At 33.4% G+C, this 24,902-nt stretch overlaps 4 protein-coding genes across 4 annotated transcripts; 3 read left to right on the forward strand and 1 right to left on the reverse strand.

The window, feature by feature from the left end:
• Positions 1-62: 62 nt before the first annotated feature.
• Positions 63-2,961, forward strand: PG994_007139 (uncharacterized protein; the record flags this gene model as incomplete). Its single annotated transcript, XM_066858548.1, is given in 4 exon segments — positions 63-1,674; positions 1,787-1,931; positions 1,963-2,484; positions 2,502-2,961. 4 exon segments carry the CDS (start codon positions 63-65, stop codon positions 2,959-2,961), a joined length of 2,739 nt encoding a protein of 912 aa, XP_066715490.1.
• Positions 2,962-3,880: 919 nt separating this feature from the next.
• PG994_007140 (uncharacterized protein) lies at positions 3,881-4,429 on the forward strand (the record flags this gene model as incomplete). The annotated part of the gene is made up of 2 exons (XM_066858549.1): positions 3,881-4,174; positions 4,340-4,429. The coding sequence occupies 2 exons, from the start codon at positions 3,881-3,883 to the stop codon at positions 4,427-4,429; spliced, it is 384 nt and encodes a 127-aa protein (XP_066715491.1).
• A 350-nt stretch (positions 4,430-4,779) lies between these two features.
• On the reverse strand, positions 4,780-5,316 carry PG994_007141 (uncharacterized protein; the record flags this gene model as incomplete). Its single annotated transcript, XM_066858550.1, has 2 exons — positions 4,780-5,067; positions 5,170-5,316. The coding sequence occupies 2 exons, from the start codon at positions 5,314-5,316 to the stop codon at positions 4,780-4,782; spliced, it is 435 nt and encodes a 144-aa protein (XP_066715492.1).
• Positions 5,317-5,791: 475 nt separating this feature from the next.
• Positions 5,792-6,719, forward strand: PG994_007142 (uncharacterized protein; the record flags this gene model as incomplete). Its single annotated transcript, XM_066858551.1, has 3 exons — positions 5,792-5,901; positions 5,999-6,325; positions 6,443-6,719. 3 exons carry the CDS (start codon positions 5,792-5,794, stop codon positions 6,717-6,719), a joined length of 714 nt encoding a protein of 237 aa, XP_066715493.1.
• Between the last annotated feature and the right edge of the window lie 18,183 nt (positions 6,720-24,902).

Genomic DNA, 24,902 nt, shown 5'->3' on the forward strand with positions numbered 1-24,902 from the left:
TCCAAACAACCTAGTTTATCGAGGCCAGGCCTTGTCGCTATGAGCGTCAACGCAGTTTCGTCATGTCCTCGACATCAACTGCAGCAGCCTCGACCTTGACGCGACCGAGGATTGCCATCACCTTCGTTTCTGCCGTCGCCGCTGTATCCATCTCCTACTACTGCTTCTCCCAGTATTTCCAGGCTTCAGATACTACTGCCGAAGGTCCGAGGGGCCTGCACCGAAGCAATGCCGTCCGTCGAAACCGTCGTCGCTCCCTCCGTCCCGATGACTCCTCCGAGTCGGACGCCCAAGCCCAAGGAGACGAGAACGCTGACACGAACAACGCTACCCTCCCTTTGCTCGGACCTTTAAACAATGACGACGATTGGTATAACGACCCTTCCCAGGCCCCTCGACAGCGGACCGGCGAGAACATTGTTACCCTGCTGTTTAGAGTATCCGAGGACAATGCCCGTCGCAACGCCTACGTCCATCGCGGATGTCAGTGCAATGGCTGCGGTATGGTCCCCATCCGGGGCATCCGCTACCGCTGCGCCAACTGCACCGACTTCGACTTGTGCGAGGTCTGCGAGTCGCAAGGCCTCCACATCAAAACGCACGTCTTCTACAAGGTCAGGGTTCCCGCGCCCCCGTTCGGTCCTCGCCAGATCCAGCCCGCCTGGTATCCCGGCGATCCAGATAATGCTCTGCGTAACTTGCCGCGCCATCTGCTCGCCAAATGGGCCAATGAGACGGGTTTCGAGCGCGTGGAACTGGACGCCTTCTGGGAACAGTGGACTTTCATTGCCAACACGGAATGGAGAGACGACCCGACTGGACTTTGCTTGGCCATGGACCGCAAGACTTTCGAGCGTTGCTTGGTCCCCTCGGGCGGCTACCAACACACCACGCCTAACTTGATTCACGACCGGATGTTTGCATTCTACGACACCAACAAGGACGACCTGATCGGATTTGAGGAATTTCTTCACGGTGTCTCGTATCGAAAGCGCAAAGACAAGCTCAAGCGGACATTTGAGGGTTATGATATTGATGGCGACGATTTTGTCAGTCGAAAGGACTTTCTTCGCATGTTCCGGGCGTACTACGTACTCTACAAGCAAATGCACCGTGACATCCTGGAAGGTCTGGACGACCACATGATGGCAGCAACCGAGGTACAGCAACTGGTCAACAGCAGGGCTCCCCTGAGTAGTCTGTTTGGCAGGGAAGGCCGAGTGCCACCGGCTGACCACTCGCGACCCATGGAAGGCAAGGTGTTCCGCTCGAATGGCGACGTCGACATCCATGATGGCAAAGTTGGCGTCATAAACCAAGATAAGCCAGACACGTGTAGCCGGGAGGACATACTCAGCGGCCTGTTCGCTCGCAATACCAACCAGAGCTTCTTCACCGAATCTTTCAGCTCGTCTTCTCGACAGCCGCGCTCCAGCAATGTTGATTCCAGGTATTTCTCTGGTCTCACGAGTCCGCCCCAAAACATCGTAGATCTCGAATCATTGGTCAACGGCGACTACAGCCAGCTCAACGATATTATCGCATCTATTAGTCGTGATGACACTTCTCACAGACCGGTGGATGATAATGACAGCGTCTCTTCCGAAGACCAAGATCACTCTTCTCCTGATGGCGACGCCGAAGTGCCCGAAATCCGCTTTGGCGATTCCAGAGGTTCTATCCGATACATAAACGGCACCAATCGGCGCGCTGCTACTATAACTCGCGTCCCGCACCCAACTGGCTCGGCCAATAGCCAAAGACTGAGCAACGAGAGACGCCGCAGAGTCCAAGCTAGGAGACAGCTTCTTGAACGGTGGAAGCGGCGTCAGTTCTACCTCGACGTCGAAGAGGGTGCCCTTCCCCCCGCAAGGCTGGGATGAGAACGAAGACGTGCTGGAAAGTCTGAATGGCGTTGCCGAATCATCCAAGTCTGCCCAGCCGGCTCCTTCCCCGTTCTAGATCCTCTTCGAAGGTTCGCTTTGCCGCGGACACGGATGATTTCGATATCCGATCCAATCCCTCTACCTCGTCGCGCAGCGTACTGGAGAGATGGGGCGGCATGGAAATTCCCGATGCCGAGCGCGATGCTGGCAAGGAGATCCTGTATCAGGTCACGCAACAAGCTTTCAACGAGCTCTTGGACGATATCTTCAAGAAAGCCGAAGATTTGGCGATTCGTTGTGCGGAAACCCGTGCGGAGCGCAACAAGTACCGTCACCTCTTCGAACACCTGGAGGTGGACACGACCACGACGCCTCCGGATGATGAGCCCGTTTCTGGCACTGATGCACACCCAGCGCCCCAGCAGCAGGGCTTGGAGGAATTACTGGAAGTTAGTGGCTACACAGTCGAACCTCCTCCTCCTGAATATGCTGGAACATCTCAGACCAGACCTGAAGAACGGAATACTCCTAACGGCGCTGCTGTCGATGCTCACACCAACACGGAGCACCAGTCTGATCCAACCCCCACCCAGGCGACGTATGTGCTGCACACAGAATCTACCCCGACCCGACTATGCCTCAGTTCCGGCCCAACGATGCAGCCGAGCTACGTCTTAGTCAAGAAGTCCCACCTGTCCAGGCTACTACTACCTCATCTACCTCGTCCTCGCTGGAGCCCACGCACATCTCCCGCAAGGAGGCCCTTCATGCCAACACCAGCGACGACCAGAACGGACAGGGGTGGTCGGAAGAGGACGAGAACGAGAAAGAGAACGAGAACATCAACGGCACGGAAGACAAACACAAGCAGCACCGCCAGACGCACATCATGCAGGCGACGCTGGAGACGTGGAAGCGGCTGGACGTGGCGGAGGAGGAGGCCAAGACGCGCGGGGGCTGGGGCAAGCTCAGCTTCCGCGAGTTCGAGGACATCTACCGCGAGCACGAGTTCCAGGACAGCTCGCGCAACCGGCTGGACTACCTCGGCAGCTGGATCGATTTCTGCATCCCCTGAGAAGCGGGTGCCGCCGTACGACGAGGACGAGCGCTGTCGCGAATGCCACCCGGAGGGGGGGAGGACGTGGTTTCGTTGGGGCTGTTGGAGCGCATGGTGGAGGATCATGTCGAGGCCTTGCGCCAGTTGTCCGAATCAGTCGGCTGACTACAGGGGAACGAGTGGTTGAGTGGGTGAGTGAGCAAGTATCCAAGCAAGAAGATTCGGAGCTGGTGCCTCAACAATGAAATTTGGGGAAACATAGATACCAAGCAGGAGAATAGAGAAGAAAGGCGGCGCTATTGATGATTGTGTATGATAGGCATGGATTGTTATACCAGAACTAGGGGTCTGCCATAGAGAACCCGGCCGGTGGGGAAAGAGCCGTGGCTGGGTATGTATTGCGTAGGCAGTACAGCTTGCGGTATACTTATTTTCACTTTACATGCTATGCCATCTTCTTACTTGTGCCGAGCAGTTCCCATTCAGATAAATGACTTGTTACCGTCCTTTTCGTATACCTGTGGCATGACATCGATTAATCTTCAACATGGCGCTCTGGTGCTGGAGCTAGTCAAACGGAACAGCACCTGCTGTGCCATATCTTCCTAAGACTTTTTATACTTGCAGAAAAAAAAAAGAAGAAGAAAAGATCTTGGGTCAATTTTCCTTGAAGTTGCTTGATGACCTGCAACAAGAACTGACCCCGGCTCCGGGGTAAAGCGGGTTGGGTTTCGGGTTATGTGCATATCGCGGTTCATGAAGCAGCTTATCGGGGAGCCTAGTTTTTCCGGACAGCCCAATCGGCCCAGGCCGGGTGGATGGGATCTCAGACTTTGGACGCTCCCGATTCCTGGCAATTGGATTCAATTTAATTGCACCCCCCACGCCAGACTGCCACCGAAAATCAGACAATTCACGACGAACGACGACTACGATCATGTGCAACCCGTCGATAGCCAGGTCGAAGACGACGACAGCGCCCATGTCGCTCCTCTCCTCCTTCATGCGGTCCATGACCCTCAACGCCTCGAGGCCCGCCGCTTTCCGTGCGTCTGCGTCTGCCACGAAGCAGTCGATGCGCTGCATTTCCCACGCGGTCATGCGATCTGCTGCGCGACCTACGACTGCGCTGGCGACGACGGCGGCTAAGGCGCTGCAGCCGACGATACAACAGCAGTCGCGAGGGATGAAGGTGCACAGTTCGGTCAAGAAGCGATGCGAACACTGCAAGGTACGTCACGAGGACGAAGGCGAGGACGGACGGGGGTTTTCTTGCTTTGCGATTTAGTTTGGGGAGAAATCCAGACCCTTCTTTTTGGACCGCGAAAAATCGATCGGATGAGTTCACAGTGAACATTGCGAATGATAACTAACGATTATTAATTCTATCTTTTAGGTGGTGCGAAGGAAGGCGAACAAGAGACACCGAGGATACCTGTACATCATCTGCAGTGCGAACCCGCGACACAAGCAGCGACAAGGGTAAACTGGTCGAGGTCGATTGAAAGTTGACCGATGACGAATTCGAGCGGACAATCCCCGACGATCAAATCAAGACATTCTCAGAAGACGACCACATTCAGACAGAGTTGTAACGTTAAGCCTCACGAAACATGTAAATTACGGTAGACGCGGCAGGGGGGTTTGCTAGGGCGGAATAGCATACCGGAGCAACAGCAGCAGCCATCGGAAACGAACAGCGTCGAGCGTTGAGCGAAAGAGAGACCAGGCAACGGGGCGATGGCCTGCAGATGCTGTCAGGCCTAAAGCTTTAACAAATGTATATTTCTTCGTCTGCATGGGAGACGCCCAACCAGCCCAGACTCTGCTCCAAATCTACATCCCTCCAATGTATCTCTCCATGGTTTCCCACTCGTTCTTGCCCGTGGACAAGAGATATCTAATGTGACCCTGTGCGAGATCAGAAAGCGCCAGCTCGTACGTGAACACCAGTTTTGATAGGTAGGCAAAAGGCTGGCTTACCAGGTCGGTAACGCCGCGATGCCTCTCAAATTCGGCTCGCGCAAAGCTGCGGGTTTCGGCCTTTGTCGTTGCATCCTTGATATGGCCTGTACCCCGGAGGATGGTTCGGTATAAAGCCAGGACTCGTGATCTTTGAAGAAACTAGTAACACAAGAGGAGGGGGGTTTCACTTAGTATAATCGAACATGTGTTTGTTTTTGACAAGTTAATGATACGTAGGAAAGTAATATTTTGTATACGTACGTGCTCTAAGCTCAGGGTTGCGCCGAGGCGACCACCACCACTACCACCACCTCGACGAGGAGGCGCCTCGGTCGCATAGCTTCGGATTCCATGTAGGGACGACCTTCCTACCACGGAGGCAGCCCGGCTCGCCGTCGAATAGCGCATGTCCAATGCGGGATTAGGCGGAATCACTCAAGGCATTGGAATTCTTTATACAAATACTTTTTACAAATAGCATATGGGAGAGTGTGCCAATGGTCTGAGTTGCTGACGACGGACGACTTCGAAATTCGAGATGCCAAATTCTATGTAGATGCCGAAAAAGAAACTGGAGCTTTCTGGGAGAGCTAACGTGGGGTTTATGCATCTACTGGGGTGGGGACCATCATGCTCGAAGGTGTTTCTGCATACGGTGGGAGAGAGCAGCAACAGCTACCCAGATCCTCACTCTTCTTTCTGATCCTGACTTTTCTGAAGTAATTGAAGTGATTTGATGTTGCTTCTATACTCATGGGCATGAGAGTTCGAAATTTCGGGTTTATGTCTGCATTCGTCGCCGCGCATGCTCGAAACCCATAGCAGAAGGTAACTCGCAGCAACAGGGAGTCGGTGCATCCAAAAGCCCAAGCCCTACATAGCTATGGCGACGACCAACACGAGACAGAAGCGCAAGCGCGGCACGCCAACCCCAATCGAACTGGTGAATAGAAAAGACGATGCACAGTTCATTGCAGACCACCTACGTCCCAGGTAAGTTTTTCTTTTTTCCTTGACGACACACCACCAATACCAGCCCTTGCACACATCGTCATACATCAACATTCTGACTAACACCATCACCACACAGCAGCCCCGACTGGAACAAGTGGACGCACCCCAAGACGCAAGAAGCCTACGGCCTCAGCCTGGTCGGCGCGGGCCGGCTGAGCGAGGCGGACCTGGCGGCGTGCCTCGGGCTGGTCGAGGAGACCAGCCGCGCCGACTACGAGCCCTCGTCCATGGGCTGGAAGCCGGGCCAGAAGCGCGCCGAGATGCGGTCCGCCGAGCTCCGGTACCTCCTGGTCCGGAACGGCAAGGGAGACATCCGCGGCTTCACCTCGCTCATGCCGACGTACGAGGAGGGGCAGCCGGTCGTGTACTGCTACGAGATCCACCTCAAGCCGGAACTGCAAGGGTATGTGTACATATAAGTTTTTTGCTTGTTTTATCTACTTACTTACCACCATAATGAAAAAGAAGAAGTAGAAGAGAATTTTTACACTACATATACTAACAAGAACACTTTTCACAGGACTGGTCTGGGACGGCAGCTCCTCGAGTACCACGAGCATGTGGCCCGCCACACCCCGACGGTCGCCAAGGTGATGCTGACGTGCTTCCTGAGCAACGAGCGCGCCCTCGCCTTCTATCGGCGGCGGGGGTTCGCGAAGGACGGGCTGTCGCCGGAGCCGCGCAAGCTCCGGTTCGGCAAGGTGTTCGTGCCCGACTATGTGATCATGAGCAAAGGCGTTGTCAACGTCGTCGACGACGAAAACGAAGCAGATGCGGCGGCGGCGGCATCGTCATGACATAGGTTGATGACATAAATAACTATGCGGCTGGCTGCCTTGTTTGGGGTTTGGGCGAAACGGTAATCAGGGTGTGTGTTTGGTTGTGTTTGATGGTATGGTAGGCCACCTCTATTACATATATACATAATCCACCTAACGTACCCCACGGTCTAACTGACCACACGGTCTAATTAACTATTTTCCCGCAATTCTTAATAACTAAGTCTATTTTATCTCTCTTTTATTATTTTATTATAGTTAATAATTAAAAAAAAGCGATATATAATTAATGTTTTAAATACTTTAAAATAGTTTTAAATTAAGTTTTTAATTTATAATATAAATTTATAATATTTTTTATATAACTTTACGTTTTTAATATTATAGCGATATTTTATAATAAGATATATAATTATTAATATAAAAGCTTATTATTTTTAAAGAAAATATAATAATTTAATATATAATTAAATTAAATTCGTAATCGTTTTTTTAAATAAATAATATTAAAGATATAACGAATTAATTACTTTTTTTAACGTGATATAAAACGCGTCGGCGTTAATTAAGCCTTTAGTTTTATATAATAATAATTAAACCTTTAGAAGCGTTTTAATTAAAAAATCGATTATTAAAGAGTTTTTTACGAAAATCTCGACGCGTATCGCACATAATTTATCCTCGTATAAAATATAATTAATAAATATAAGATCTAAGAGGAGGATATTTATAATTTTAACGAGACTAGCTTTTTTATAAGCTAAATCTCGTTTAAAATAATCGTTATAACCTTTAATTAATACGAGAAGCTTAAGGTAGTTTAATAAAGAGATTAAAAATAAGTTATAATTATTTAAAGCGTTGGATTATACGATTACGTCATCTCTTTATATATTATATTTATTAAAAAAACGCACCTCTTTTTTAATATAAAAATAGCTTATTATTAAAGAATTAAGTAATCGTAGTTATTAAAAACGACTAGATTATAAACGAGAGAAACGAGGATTAAATTTAATACTTTAATAAATATACGAAATCTTATACGAAAAGTATTTATTACTTATTAGTATAAAAGTGCATCGATCCCTAAGTATTGGCAGTATACAGGTGTGATAGAATAAAGTTAACGCTTGTCTCGTATATATTCTCTATAAGAATGTGGGATATTATAAAGAAACTGGAAAGAGAGGGGCCCGGGAGCTATAGGACGTACGGATACTTCTTCTATCTTATTTATTACGGTTGGCGGGTTAGTCCCCGCGGGGTAGCACTTAAGGCGTAAAATTAAATAAAAATAACCCGAAGAGTTATTTCCGAAGCTTTTATTTTATAGCGTAATAATTAATTTATACGTATTATAATATAATAACTCTTCGTTTTTATTAAATAAAAAATATAAGTTTAATTCTTATATTTATTAAATAAGAGCTCTTTTTAATTACTTAAACAAGATCGCTAATAAGCGGGCAAGGCTTTATACGGACTAGTTACCCGTATAAAAGCCTTAGAATTTCTCTATATCGAGCTTAAATAAATTATATAGTACTAGGGGTTTATTGCCTTAAGTATAAGGGTATACCTTTAGAAAGAGGGTATAATATTACGATCGGCGGGTTGGTCCCCCGCGGAGTAGCACTTAAGGCGTAGAATTGGACAGAAATGACCCGAAGAGTCATTTCCGAAGCTTTTGCTTTGTGGCGCAGTGGTTAGTCTACACGCACTATAACACTATTATAATTATCCCCCCTTTATTTAGTAGTCCTTGCTATATCTTTAGCGTAAGATCTTTAAGTGGTAGAAACGAATGTGTTCCGTAATTCTCGCAAAATGCCCTAGTAAAGGGTAGTAAGGGTATAAAGTAAGTAAAAATAAGGGGATCGCGTATTATATTATTAACGCGTTAATAAATATCTTTAAATAAATATATAAATAATCGCGATAAGCCCCTTATAACTTTAAAATAAGGTTATTCTAAGATTTAATTAATTCCTTTCGCTTTAATTAATAATAATCCGTCGTTTCGTATTATAATCTCGTCGTTTATTTATACGCTTTTAAATAAAAACTATCGCGAATCTCTTTTTTTATATTATAATAACCGCCGCTCTTTAATTATTATAACCCGACTTAACTATGCGGCTAAGACCCTATTCGCCGGAACGGAACTACTATACCCCGACTAGGTTACGACGTTATAACTACCCGACCGCATTATTAACCATATTAATATAAACTTTCTTACGTTATAAAAATATATAAACATAATTACGAGGGTATTTTAAATAACGAAAGGATAGACCCGGCCTAGGAAAATAGTTAGGAAAAAGCCGCGGAACGAAGAGTAACTAGATTACCGCTTTAATAAGTAAGCTAGGAGCGATAGGATCACGACGCTCCTGAGTAAGTTATTAAATTAGATCACCGTGATCTAAAGGATGAATTATAATAAGCTAATAACGGATTACCGTAAGCTAGCGGATAACTTAACGGATTAATAAAAAAAGGATTAAATATATAATAATAAACGTTTTTTATATATTTTATATAAATACTTTTTATTTTAATAATTAATTTAAATATTAATTTTAATTTATTAATAAAATAAACAATTTTAACGAAACTATTATAAATACTTTTAAACCTATATATTTTAATTACTTTCGTTTTTATAAACTATTACTTATTATATCGATAAAAGCGACTTCTATTATATATTCGGATACTTTCTCGTATTATTAATATAAACCTTAATACGTTTTATTAGGTTTTTTTTAGAATTTAAATAACGTTTATTATATTTTAATTATTTTTATTCTTATAAGTTATTATTTAAACCTTTAAATAATAATATTATAAAAACTATATTTATATTTAACCCTAGTAATATTGTTCGATAAGGAAAAGTTCTTATCGTTACTTTTAATACCTCTTAACGGGACCTTGTTATAGACGTTAATAGCGACGAAAATAACGACCAGCTTATATAATAAGCGTTAGTTAAGCGAATTAAAGAATTTAAATAAAAGAGCGCTAATTATTAATATTATTATATTAAGCTTGAAAAAGAGCGTAACGAGCTCCTAGTTAAAAGCACTTTAAAATAAATACCTTATAATATTGATAAGTTACGCGAAAAGGTGCGTTTTTTTCGTATAGCTATTAATATTATTTAAACCCTTATTATATTAAAAAAGGGTATAAAGATTAATACGTTAACCCTTTTTAATAGAATAAGCGGAAACTTCTGAAGCTTTTTTATTTAGGTTAAAACTTATTAATAATTTTATAAAAAAATGTTTTAAAATTTTACTTAACGAGTTATTTACGTTACCTCGTTTTTTAAAAGTAAGGTACTCGCTTAATTTAAACTTTACTTAGATGAACTTGTAAAAAATAATTAATAAGTTAAGCTATACCGCACGGAAGCATAGCATATTTTTAAGAGTTACGACGGCTTTAAATAAGCCCTTAAGTCATTCTTTTAGGACCCCGATAAAAAGCGACAGGCGGAGAAGGAACTTAAAACCTTTAAATAAAAAGGATTAGCCACTTTTTATACAACCGAATTCCGGCGTATTATAACTCGACTAAACTATACCGAAGTTACGAAAATTATAATATATTACCGAAGACTAAAGGATAATATTAAGGACGAGCTTAACCGGCTCGACGCCCCCGATAATTTTTTCTCGTATATAAAGCTTACTATTAAAATTAATACTCGTATATACGAATAACGCCGCGAAAAATAAAGCGGATTTTAGCGATAAACTAATTAAACTTAAATTAATATAGGGCGATTATGTTAATATAATTATATATTATTTAAAAATACTACGGCGTATAGCTATTATAGCGGGCCTATAAACCTCGACGCTACTAAATATGATAAATAGGATAAAAAGTTACGTAATACTTATTATAATTATTAAAAACTAGGATATTACGCTCGAAAATATCGAGTATTGAAAAAAGATTTTTAATAAGTTTTAAAAGGATGACACGTTAATATTATTAAAATAAAAAACACTTTTATAATAATTATTAAAAATAATAACGTTATTATTAAATATAATAATTTATCCTAGATAGCCTATTATAATAATAGGTATACCTCTTATTTAGTAGATAAAGAAAATACTAGATAATTCCTTAAAACTCCGAAAAGCGAGAAGGACTATAGCCGAAGCGTTGCGATAATGCGAAGGGAGTAACCCCTTCTTTATAACGAAAATAGTGATCCGATAGATAGTATTATAAGCTAACTAGAGTAATTAATAAACTACGAACGTTTAATAGGTATATTAATAAACGAGTTAATAAATAAGATTATTAAATTTAAAAACCTTAAGATTAATAGATGGTTAATTATCCCTAGTATTTTTTACCCCGGTTTGAAATACTTACGCTAAATATTTATTACGGCTAGTTTTAATTAAAAGATCTATAATAACTATATAATAACGAACGGCTTATAAATTTCTTTTATTTACAAAGGATATTTTACGCTCTTATAAATCTTGTATATATACGATATTTATATAGAACACCTCGTAAAGAAACTCGAATACGAATAATTTCTTTGAAAGATTAATAAATAACTTATTATATAACCATACCCGGATTATATTATTAAAAAAATCCGAATATTAATTTTAAACGGACGACACGCGTACTTATTAATATAAAAAAACTTACGATAGCTATAATAATACTACTTAAAAAAACGAGATTAAAAGGAGTATTTTAAAGATTAATATTTTAAATACGCCTAAAAAAAATCGCGAGTTTATAAACGTTTAAAAAAAAGCGTTTAATATTTTCCGGACGTATAAGTATATATCTAATAAGAGAACCTTTTTATTATATTAAAGAATTTATAAAACGTTTATAAATTACCGCGAATTTAATAAACTTTCGAATTATTAAAAAAACCCGAATTTTAAGTATTAAGGACAGCACTTTACGCGGGGAAGAGTATAGAAATACCCTTACTAGTATATTAAAAAGCGCCTTATAAGGAAAGGAGGGAATAATGGCGACGATATGAGGATCGATCGTAAGATATCATTAATAACCTATAGACCCAGCGTTCGGGAAATAAACGCCGCTTATTATAAAAGGACGATAATAAGCGGACCAAAATAAGTCCTTATGCTAAATAACGGATAATCGAGCTATCTATAAATATATTATATTAATACTAAGTATAAAGGGAGTTTATATTAAAGCGTTACTTAATAGCGGAGCGTAAAAAAACTATATTTCACTATGAATCGTTAATTGCTTTAAATTCGAATAATAGGAGAAAAACGTTTTATACCGATTTAAAACCGTCGATAAAAGATTTATAATTTATAATAATAAAGAAGTACGGAAAGAAGTTGCGAACTTTTTAGTTAATATCGAAAAACGTTATAAAAGAATTACGTGTAATATTATAGACGTTATAAGATATAATATAATTTTAAAAATATCCTAATTACGGGTAAATAATTTTAAAATTAATTAAAAAATAAGCTAATTTTTATAAGATATATTAAAAAAAGGTTTAATTAATAAATAGCGGTTTAAGAAGCGACCTTTTAATAAACTTAAAGTTTTTAAAATATATATTATTATTAAAAAGCTTAAGTTAAACGTTATAATAATTATACTAAAAAAGTACCGGTAATTCGAAACACTTTTTAATAAGAAATTAGAAATAGGCTTACCGCTTTATATACGGTAGAATTATAAAATACCCCTTAAAAATAGGAAAAAACCCCTATTTATACCTATATATAAACTTAACCAAGAATACGAACAAGCTTTAAAAGAATATATTATAAAAAACCTCGAGAAAGGAATTATCTAACCATTTACATTATTAATAAACTTCTTTATCCTCTTCGTTTTAAAAAAGAGTAAAAACGGGAAACCTAAATAGCGTATATATATTAATTATTAGAAGCTTAACGAAATTATTATTAAAAACCGGTACCCTTTACTTTTAATCGGCGATTTATAAAATAAACTATTATATATTAAAATTTTTATAATATTCGACCTCTTTAATATATATAACCTAATCCGAATTAAAAAAGAAAAGGAGTAAAAAACCGCGTTTCGAATTAAGTACGGCTATTTCGAATATTAAGTTATACCGTTTAACTTAATTAATATATTAATTAACTTTTAATTTATAATTAATTATATTTTATAAAAATACCTTAATAAATTCGTTATAATATATTTCGATAATATCCTTATTTATTCTAAAAATAACGAATAATACCGAGAATATATAAAGTTAATATTTTAAAAATTATAGAACGCTAACTTAATAATTAATTTAAAAAAAGCGAATTTTATTAACGATCCGTCACTTTTATAAAATACGTGATATCCTTGTGCGAAATCCGAATAAAACCTTCGAAAATCTTAATAATTAGAGAATAGTTTACGCTTATAAACGCTATAAAAGTCAGATCCTTTTTAAGATTAGCTAACTATTACCGAATTTTTATCCCCGGATTTAGTAAAATAGCGATACCCCTAACGAACTTAATAAAAAAGGACGAACTATTCTAATAAATAGAGAAAAAAAATAAAGCCTTTTATAATATTAAGGAACGAATTTTTAACGAATTAATACTTCGTATAATAAACTCGTTTAAACTTTTTAAGGTTGAAACCGACATATTAAATTATACGATCAGAGGATAACTAAATTAACGAAATAATAACGGAAAGTCGCACCCGGTCGTATTCTTTTCGAAAAAGCTTAACAAACTAGAGCTTAATTACTAAATTTATAATAAAAAGCTAATAACTATTATTAAAGCTTATAAAGAATAAAGATATTATTTTAACGGAATAATAAAACTAATTAAAATCTATACTAATTATAAAAACTTTATAACGTTTATTATTATTAAAAAGCTAAATAAATAATAAGTATAATAATTTAAATTCTTTTTAAGATTTAACTTTATTATTATTTACTAGAAAAGTAACGAGAACGGTCGCGCCGACGCGTTAAGCCGACAACCGAACTATTAAAAAAAGGTTCCGCCCAAAACGCAGATAATTTTTATTTACGATTAAAACGGTAACTTCGTACTTTTAAAATAATTAAACGTTATAAACCACGTTTAATATAACGACGAATAGGTTATTAAGTTTTAACAATTTAATTAAACCCTTAACCCCGCGAATTACTTTAAAGATCACCTCGAAGACCGCGACGGTCTCGCCTTTTACCGAGATAAGATTTTATCCCCGAGCAGTATCGCGAGGATTTTATTAAAGAATTCTATAAGTATCTTATACACGGATATTAAGGGATATTTAAAACCTGGAAAAGAATTACTAAGCAATTCGATTATAAGAACCTTAAACTAACCGTGGCTAAAGTAATTAATAAATATAACCTTTATAATAAAACTAAAGCCACCCGATATCGATTATACGAAGAATTATAGCCGATCTTACCACTAAATAAAGCATAGAAAAATATCGCACTTAATTTCGTTATTAAGCTACCCCTATTAAAAAAACCTCTAATTAAGGTTAATTACGATAATATCTTAATTATTACGAATAAATTTATAAAGTATACTTATTTTTTACCGTATAAAGAATTTAACGATATTAATAATTTAATATACACGTTCCTTCGAATTATCGTTAATTAGTACGGGCTATTCGAAATAATTATTTTCGATAAAGATAAACTGTTTACCGCTAAATTCTAGAAGTTATTTATAGTATAATTTAGAATTAAGCATAAACTATTTACAGCTTACCACCCCTAAACGAATAAATAAACCGAGCGGATAAATTAAACCTTAAAATAGTATTTACATTGTTACGTTAATTATAAATAAAATAATTAGGCGTAATTATTATTTATAACTTAATTCGTTTATAATAACGTAGATAACGAAGCTATACGTATCTTATTATTTTAAACAAATTACAGGTACGACCCGGAAATTATTAGAAAACCCCTAGAAGGAGAATTAGTATTAACCGCGACTATATAAATCGAAAAATTAAAGGAATTCTAAATTATATTATAATAAGACCTTACCTTCTTTTAATAGCGAATAAAAAAATACGCCGACCAGATAAAGTTAAAGGGACTAATTTTTAAAAAAGGAGAAAAAGTTTACCTCTTATAATAAAATATTAAAATAAAACGATTAAGTAATAAATTAGACTTTAAAAAAATAGGACCATTTAAAATCGTAGAAGCTATTTTAAAAACTAATTACTAATTATTGCTATTTAAAATAATATAGATATACCTTATATTTTATATTTTATTACTCGAACCAGCGGCTAAAAGAACTCTAATCGATATATAATTAGAAATCGAAATAAATTAATATAAGTATAAAGTCGATGGAATTATTAATAAAAAAAAAGAAAGGACGAAGTTTTTAATACCTCGTTTAATAAAAAGGCTACCTATCGGAAAATAATACTTAAAAGTTTAAGAAGTACCTGGCGAACGCCGCGGAAAAACTTTAAAAGTTTAAAAAGGAGCTTCCCCCGCGGGGACTAACAGCCTAAGTTCAAAGAAACTTATTAAACCAAAAAACGGCTAATTAATATTTCTAAAGATATTTAAAGAATAAAAGTTATTAAAAACGAAGTTCTCCTAGTTAATAATCGAGGAGGAAATATCATCTTTTTTATTTAATTCTTATATTTTTTAATAAAACGCCTCCGAACGTTTTTTTATTATAACCTTTTTTATATAATAAAAACGGGTTAGACAACCTAAAGCGGTAAATAACTACGTTTATAAAAAAAAATAAAATCTTTTTTATATTTAATTCTTTCGCTTCTAGCTTTTTTTATTAAGTAGCTAGCTTCGTTAAAACCGATATAATAAAGGTATTATTATAAAAACGACTAACCCGAATATATTCCAAATAGCGAAATAATTTCTTATTTATATAATAAGCTAGGTTCTAGCGAAAATAATAAGTATAAGGTATATTAATTAAATTACCCGTAAATTCTACGTTAATAATAAAAGTTAAACGCGTAATAGTTTTTTTAAACCGAGATTTTTCGATACGATTAATCATAATAAATAAATATTATAATAAAAAATAAAAAAAAAAGAACTTATTATAACTTAATAATACAGGTAATTAAAATATTTATAAAATCGATACTTTAAGGATAAAGCGATTAAAAAAAGGAGGATAATATTATAACCCGACCTAACCATACGGTTAAGACCCTACTCGTCGGAACGGAACTACTATACCCCGACCAGGCTACGATATTATAACTACCGACCATATTATTAATTATATTAATATAAACTTTTTTACGTTATAAAAATATATAAATATAATTACGAAGGTATTTTAAATAACGAAAGAATAGACCCGGCCCGGGAAAATAATTAAGAAGAAGCCGCGGGACGAGGAGTAACTAAATTACCGCTTTAATAAATAAACTAGGAGCGACGGGATTATAACGTTCCCGAATAAGTTACTAGGTTAGATTACCGTGATCTAAGGGATAAATTATAATGAACTAATAACGGATTATTATAAGCTAACGGATAACTTAACGAATTAATAAAAGAAGGATTAAATATATAATAATAAACGTTTCCTATATATTTTATATAAATATTCTTTATTTTAATAATTAATTTAAGTATTAATCTTAATTTATTAATAAAATAAACAGTTTTAATAAAACTATTATAAATACCCCTAAGCCTATATACCTTAATTATTTTCGTTTTTACAAGCTATTACCTATTATATTAATAAAAGCGACTTCTATTACACGTTCGGATACTCTTTTATATTATTAATATAAACCTTAATACATCTTACTAGGTTTTTTTTAGAACCTAGATAACGTTCGTTATATTAATATACCTAACTGCTTAATAATTATAACGGCGGCATTTTATTTATCGCGCCCGATTTATCTTATTATTCTTACGTTTCGTTATAAGCTTTCGCTTATAAACCCTTTATTAACGAGCGCCTTAAATTTAGTTACTTTTTTATTAACCTTTAATTCCTAGCTTATAACTAGTTTAACTTTAAAGTAGGTTATTATAATAATAATAAAACTTACGAGGTTATAAGTTTATCGTATCGATTCGTTTTCGAGGCGTTTTAGTTAAGCTCTCTCGATAGGTTTTTAACGCGCTAATCGGAAATTTTTAAATCGTTATTATCGTGTTTTTAAGCTTAATAAAGTATTTTTAAGAGGTTAATAATAATAATACCTTTATTTTTCTTATTAAACTCCGCCGCTATATAAGTAATATTTTATACTGTCTCGTCGTCTCTTTTTACCGCGTGGTAAAGGGCTATAAAGCCGAGTTCGGAATTTCCGGCTCGCAAAAGTTTATTAAAATAATAGGATTCCTACGGTAAGCTTTTAAATCCCGACCTCGTTTTATTAACGGTAGTATTACGAATAAATAAGCCTAATTACTTACCGCTAAGAGTACGCTTTACGAAAAGACGCTTTACATAAGCGTTTCGCCTTTCTCGGTATTAATATTATAAATATCTTATATTTATTAATTATAAGCTTATTCCGTTAATATTTCGTTAAATTATAAAAAAAGCCGACGCTTTTAAAACTATAATTCTATTACGCTTTCTTTATCGCGACCGCGGTTTTACTATTTAAAATATAGCCCTTAATTTTATTAAAAAGCGAGCTTTCGTACTTCTCGCCTCTTTTTATAAGGATATCGCCGAAACTAGGTTACTTATTTTAAAAACGAGTTAAGCCCTTTAGGCTTAGCGTTTTAAATAATTATACCGTTAAGTTTTTATTCTAGTTTTCTTTTCGTAATAAAATAGATTCCCCGGTATAATATAAACCCCGTAACCGATTAATAAGGCGTAAATTTTCTAGTTTTATTATTTAAATAAATAAGTTTAAATCTTATCGAGGTCCGGCTTTAGCCTCTTTTTAAACTAATTAAATAATTAAATAATAAAGGTTTCGAGGCCGGTTCTATTTTTATAATAATAATTTATAAGACCTGCTTCTTCGTTTTATAACTAATAATATAACTTAGTTCTTTTTCTCGTATTAGGCTACTTTTATAAAAACGTTTACTAAGTTCTCGGCCGGTTTTTATTAATTATATTCGGCGGGCTAACCCTTTTACTTCACTAAATAATATTATCGCCCTTCTTAACGCATCTTTTCCCTGACCTCCTCTACCTCCCACTTTTCGTCATCCTCTAGTTCTAGTATCGGCAAGGTATTAGAGGATGTTACCTTCTATAGCTCTAATAGCTAGATAGGGAATATATCGTAGAGGCGGGAATACTTCTCCGGTAAGGCCAGCCGGTACGCTAACGTTCCGATACGCTCGAGAACTCGGAACGGACCGACGAACTTTAGGGCTAGTTTTTTATTCTAGACCTTTATTATTTATCTAATTTTAAAAATAATTAACTTGTAATAAGAATTATAATATTTTATTTAAAATTTTATTACTTTTTTTTTAACGTTTTCTTATTTTTATTCGTAAGTTTTATAGTTTTAATAGCTTATTTTTAATTACTAATACCCCTTTTATAAAAGAGTCGTTTTTAATAAATATATAAAAGTTTAATTAATAATTATATATAGCTTTAAATAATAATAACCTTATTATTAAATTTATTAAAAAATTAATAATATAAAATATTATATATAATAAATTCGGCTATAATTTAAAGTATTTCGCTACGTAATACTTTAAATATATTTTAAAAACTTAGTTTATCCTTTCGGTTTAGCCGTCTATTTATAAATAAAATACCGTCGAATACCTTAGTTTTATTTTATTTTCGAAATAAAGTTATAACTAGAAGTTATTAATAAAAATCGAGCCTTATTCGAAAAGAGCCCCTTCGGGCTACTAAACTAATACTCGATTTTTTTATAAAATAGCTATACTAGCTTAGCAGTATTAATTATTTTTAATACGGGGAAAAAAAGGATAATTTATTATATTAATTTATTATTACGAGGATAGTATTAACGAACTATTATTTATAAAAAGAATTAAATAAACTTATAATAAAATCTATACTATATTTTTTTTTTAAACGGCTAAGCTAAGGTAACGAAGCAAGTTCATTATATAGACGGTAATATTTCATTTTAAAACCGAGGTCTATAACGTAGTGTAATAAACGCTATCCGGGTTCTAAAAAAAACCTAGTAAAACGTATTAAGGTTTATATTAATAATATGAGAAAGTATCTAAACGTGTAATAGAAGTCGCTTTTATTAATATAATAGGTAATAATTAATAAAAACGAATAGTAATTAAGGTGTGTAAGCTTTAAAAGTATTTATAATAGTTTCGTTAAAGTTATTTATTTTATTAATAAGTTAAGATTAATATTTAAATTAATTATTAAAATAAAGAGTATTTATATAAAATATATAAAGAATATTTATTATTATATATTTAATCCCTTTTTTATTAATCCGTTAAATTATTCGTTAGCTTATAATAATCCGTTATTAACTCACGATGATCTATCTTTAGATCACGGTAATCTAATTTAATAGCTTACTTAGGGGCGTCGTAATCCCGTCGCTCCTAATTTATTTATTAAAGCGATAGTTTAGTTACTCCTCGTTTTATAACTCTTTCTTAGCTGCTTTTTTAGATTAAGTCTATCCTTTTATTACTTAGGGTATTTTTATAATTATATTCGCGCGTTTTTATAACGTGGGAGAGTTTATATTGGTATAGATAATAGTGTGGTCGGTAGTTGTAATATTATAGCCTGGTTGGGATATAATAGTTCCGTTTTAACGAGTAAGGTTTTAGCCGTATAATTAAGTCGGGTTATAATATTATTTTCCTTTTTTTAACCGCTTTATTTTTAAAATATTAATTTTATAAATATTTTAATTATTTATATTATTAAATTATAATAAGTTTTCTTTTTTTATTATTTTTTATTATAATATTTATTTATTATAATTAATTATATTAAAAAATCTCGGTTTAAAAAAATTATTACGCGTTTAATTCTTGCCGTTAACGTGGAATCTACGGGTAACCTAATTAGTATACCCTATATTCGTTATTTTCGTTAGAACCTAGCTTATTATATAAACGAGAAATCGTTTCGCTATTTAGAATATATTCGGGTTAGTCGTTTTTATAATGGTATTTTTATTATATCGGCTTTAACGAAGCTGGCTATTTAATAAAAAAAGCTGGAAGCGGAAAAGTTAGACGCGAAAGAGATTTTATTCCTTTTATAAACGTAATTATTTACCGCCTTAGGTTATTTAACCCGTTTTCGTTATATAAAGAAGGTTATAATAAAAAAAATATTCGGAAGCGTTTTATCGAGGAATATAGGAGCTGGATAAAGAAGATAGTATTTCTTTTTTAATTATTAATTAAGAGAACTTCGTTTTTTAATAACCTTCGTTCTTTAAGTATTTCTAGGGACGTTAATTGATCGTTTTTTAGTTTAATAAGTTTCCCGAGCCTGGGCCGTTAGTCCTTACGGGGGAAGCTTTTTTTTAAACTTTTAAAGTTTTTCCGTGGCATTCGTTAAGTATTTCTTAGGCTTTTAGGTATTATTTTTTAATAAGTAGCCTTTTTATTAAACGAGGTATTAGAAGTTTTATCCTTTTTTTTTATTAATAATCCCGTCGATTTTATATTTATATTAATTTGTTTCGATTTTTAATTATATATCGATTAGGGTTCTTTTAGCCGCTAGCTCGAGTAATAAAATATAAAATATAAAGTATATCCGTATTATTTTAAGTAGTAATAATTAATAGTTAGTTTTTAAAATAGTTTTTATAATTTTAAATAGTTTTATTTTTCTAAAGTTTAATTTATCGCTTAATCGTTTCGTTTTAATATTTCGTTATAAAAAGTAAACTTTTTCTCCTTTTTTAAAAGTTAGTCTTTTTAATTTTATTTAATCGGCGTATCCCTTTATTTATTATTAAAAGAAGGTAAGGTTTTATTATAGCGTAATTTAGAGTTTTTTTAGTTTTTCGATTTAAATAGTCGTAATTAATATTAGTTTTTTTTATTAGTTTTTTAATAATTTTTAAATTATATTTATAATTTATTCGAAATAATAATATATATATAGTTTCGTTATTCGCGTTATTATAAATAAATTAAGTTATTAATAATAATTATACCTAATTATTTTATTCGTAATTAATATAGTAATATAGGTATTATTTTAAAGTTTAGTTTATTCGTTTAATTTATTCGTTCGTTTAAAGGTGGTAAGCTGTGGATAGTTTATATTTAATGCCGAGTTATGCTATTAGGGATTTTTAGAACTTGGTAGTAAATAACTTATTTCTATTGGAGATAATTGTTTCGGGTAGCTCGTATTAGTTGACGATTATTCGGAGGAACGTGTATGTTAGGTCGTTAGTATCACTTAATTTTTTATATAGTAGGAAGTAGATATATTTTGTGAGTTTATTCGTAATTATTAAGATGTTATCGTAATCGACCTTAGTTAAGGGTTTTTTTAATAGGGATAGCTTAATAACGAAATTAAATATAATAGTTTTTTATATTTTATTTAATAGTAAGATCGGCTGTAATTCTCCGTATGGTCGATATCTAGCGGTTTTAGTTTTATTATAAAGGTTATATTTATTAATTATTTTAATTACGATCGGTTTAAGGTTTTTATAATCGAATTATTTAATAATCCTTTTCTAAGTTTTAAATATTTTTTAATGTCCGTATATAAAGTATTCGTAGAATTCTCGGATAAAATTTTCGCGGTATTGTTTAAAAATATAGATCTTATTTTAGTAAAAGGCGAGACCGTCGTGGTTTTCGAGGTGATCTCTAAGGTAATTTACGGGGTTGAGGTTTTAATTAAATTATTAGAATTTAATAACCTATTCGTTATTATATTGGACGTGATTCGTAACGTTTAATTATTTTGAAAGTGCGAGGTTGCCGTTTTAGTCGTAGGTAAGGATTATTTACGTTTCGGACGGGATTTCCTCCTAATAGTCCGGTTATCGGTTTAATATATTAACGCGACCGTTCTCGTTACTCTTTTAATAGATAATAATGAGGTTAAATTTTAATAAGAATTCGGATTATTATATTTATTATTTATTTAGTTTTTTAATAGTAGTAAATATTATAAGGTTTTTATAATCGGTATAAACTTTAATTAGTTTTATTATTCCGTTAAAATAATACCTCTATTCTTTATAAGCTTTAATAATAGTTATTAATTTTTTATTATAAATTTAATAGTTTAGTTTTAATTTATTAAGCTTTTTTAAAAAAAATGTAACGTGGTGCGATTTTCCGTTATTATTTCGTTAATTTAGTTGCCTTCCGATCGTATAGTTTAATACGTCGGTTTCGATTTTGAAAGGTTTAAACGGGTTTGTTATACGAAATATTAGTTCGTTAAGGATTCGTTTTTTAATATTATAAAAGGCCTCGTTTTTTTTTCTGTTTATTAAAATAGTTCGTTTTTTTTATTAAATTTATTAAAAGTGTTATTATTTTATTAAATCTTGGAATAAAAATCCGGTAATAATTAATTAATTTTAAAAAGAATTTAACTTTTGTAGCGCTTATAGGCGTAAGTTATTTTTTAATTATTAAAATTTTCGAAAGTTTTATTCAGATTTCGCCTAAAGATATTACGTATTTTATAAAGGTGACGGATCGTTAGTAGAATTCGCTTTTTTTTAAATTAATTAATAAATTAGCGTTTTATAGCTTTTAGAGTATTAACTTTATGTGCTTTCGGTATTATTCGTTATTTTTAGAGTAGATAAAGATACTATCGAGGTATATTACGATAAACTTATCGAGGTATTTTTATAAGATATAGTTAATTATAAATTAAAAGTTAGTTAGTATGTTAATTAAGTTAAACGGTATAGCTTAATATTTAAAATAGCCGTACTTAGTTTAGAACGCGGTTTTCTACTTTTTTTCTTTTTTAATTTAAATTAAGTTATATATATTAAAGAGGTCGAATATTATAAAGATTTTAACGTATAATAATTTATTCCGTAAATCGCTAATTAAAAGTAAGAGGTACCGGTTTTTAATAATAATTTCGTTAAGCTTTTAGTAATCGATATATATATACGCTATTTAAGTTTCTTATCCTTACTTTTTTTTAAAACGAAGAGGATAGGGAAGCCTGCTAATAATATAGATAGTCGAATAACTTTTTTCTCGATATTTTTTATAATATATTCTTTTAAAGCTTGTTCGTATTCTTGGTTAAGTTTATATATAGGTATAAATAGGGGTTTTTTCCTATTTTTAAGGGGTATTTTATAATCTTATTATATATAAAATAGTAAGCTTATTTCTAATTTCTTATTAAAAAGTATTTCGAATTACCGATACTTTTTTAATATAATCGTTATAACGTTTAATTTAGGCTTTTTAATAATAATATATATTTTAAAGATTTTAGGTTTATTAAGGGGTTATTTTTTAAACCGCTATTTATTAATTAAACTTCTTTTTAATATATTTCATTAAAGTTAGCCTATTTTTTAATTAATTTTAAAATTATTTACTTATAATTAAGGTATTTTTAAAATTATATCGTATTTTATAACGTCCGTAATGTTATACGTAATTCGTTTATAACGTTCTCCGATATTGACCGGAAGGTTCGTAAATTTTTTCCGTATTTCTTTATTATTATAAGTTATAAGTCCTTTATTAACGGTTTTAAATTAATATAAGGCGTTTTTTTTCTTATTATTTAAATTTAAAGTAATTAATGATTCGTAATAAAGTATAATTTCTTTACGCTTCGTTATTAAGTAACGCTTTAATATAAACTTTTTTTATATTTAGTATTAATATAATATATTTATAAATAACTCGATTATCCGTTATTTAACACAGGGACCTGTTTTGGTCCGCCTGTTATTATCCTTTTATAATAAGCGGCGTCTATTTCTTAAATGTTACGTCTATAGGTTATTAATAATATCCTGCGATTAATCCTTGTATTGTCGCTATTATTCTTTCCGTTCTTTATAAAGCGCTTTTTAATATATTAATAAAAATGTTTCTATACTCCTATTTATACGAAATATTATCTTTAATACTTAAAGTTCAGGTTTTTTTAATAATTTAAAGGTTTATTAAGTTCGCGGTAATTTATAAACGCTTTATAAATTTCTTAATATAATAAAGGGGTTTTTTTATTAAATATATATTTATATATCTTAAAAATATTAAACGTTTTCTTTTAGACGTTTATAAGCTCGCGATTTTTCCTAAGCGTACTTAAGGTATTAATCCTCGAAGCACTCCTTTTAATCTCGTCTTTTTAAATAATATTATTATAGCTATTATAAGTTTTTTTATATTAATAGGTACGCGCGTTATCCGTTTAAGATCGATATTCGAATTTTTTTAATAATATAATCCGGGTATGGTTATATAATAGGTCGCTTACTAATCTTTCGGGGGAACTATTTATATTCGAGCTTCTTCGCGAGGTGTTCTATATAAACGTTATATATATACAAAATTTATAAGAACGTAAAGTATACTTTATAAATAAAAAAGATCTGTAAATTATCCCTTACCGCGTAATTATTATAAATTCTTTTATTAAAACCGGCCGTAATAAGTATTTAGCGTAAATATTTCGAATCGGGGTAAGAAATACTAAAAATAATTAATTACCCGTTAATCCTAAGGTTTCTAAGTTTAATAATCTCGTTTATTAATTCGTTTATTAGTATACCTATTAAGCGTTCATAATTTATTAATTATTTTAATTAGTTTATAATATTATTTATCGAATTATTATCTTCGTTATAAAGAAAGGGTTACTCTTTTCGTATTATCGCGACGCTTCGGCTATAGTTCTTCCCGCTTTTCGAAACTTTAAAAAATTATCTAATACTTTCCTTATTTATTAAATAAGAGGTACACCTATTATTATAGCAAGTTATTCAAAATAGGCTACCGTGTTTAATAATAATATTACTATCCTTAATAATTATTATAAAAGTGTTTTTTATTTTAATAACGTTAATATATTATCTTTTTAAAACTTATCGGAAATCTTTCTTTAATACTTAATATTTTTAAACGTAATATCCTAGTTTTTAATAATTATAATAAATATTATATAACTTTTTATCTTATTTATTATATTTAATAATGTCGAG

The sequence above is a fragment of the Apiospora phragmitis genome, assembly GCF_038363925.1.
Source record: "Apiospora phragmitis strain CBS 135458 chromosome Unknown utg000007l:1.0-2108841.0:1.0-2111359.0, whole genome shotgun sequence".
NCBI lineage: Eukaryota > Fungi > Ascomycota > Sordariomycetes > Amphisphaeriales > Apiosporaceae > Apiospora > Apiospora phragmitis.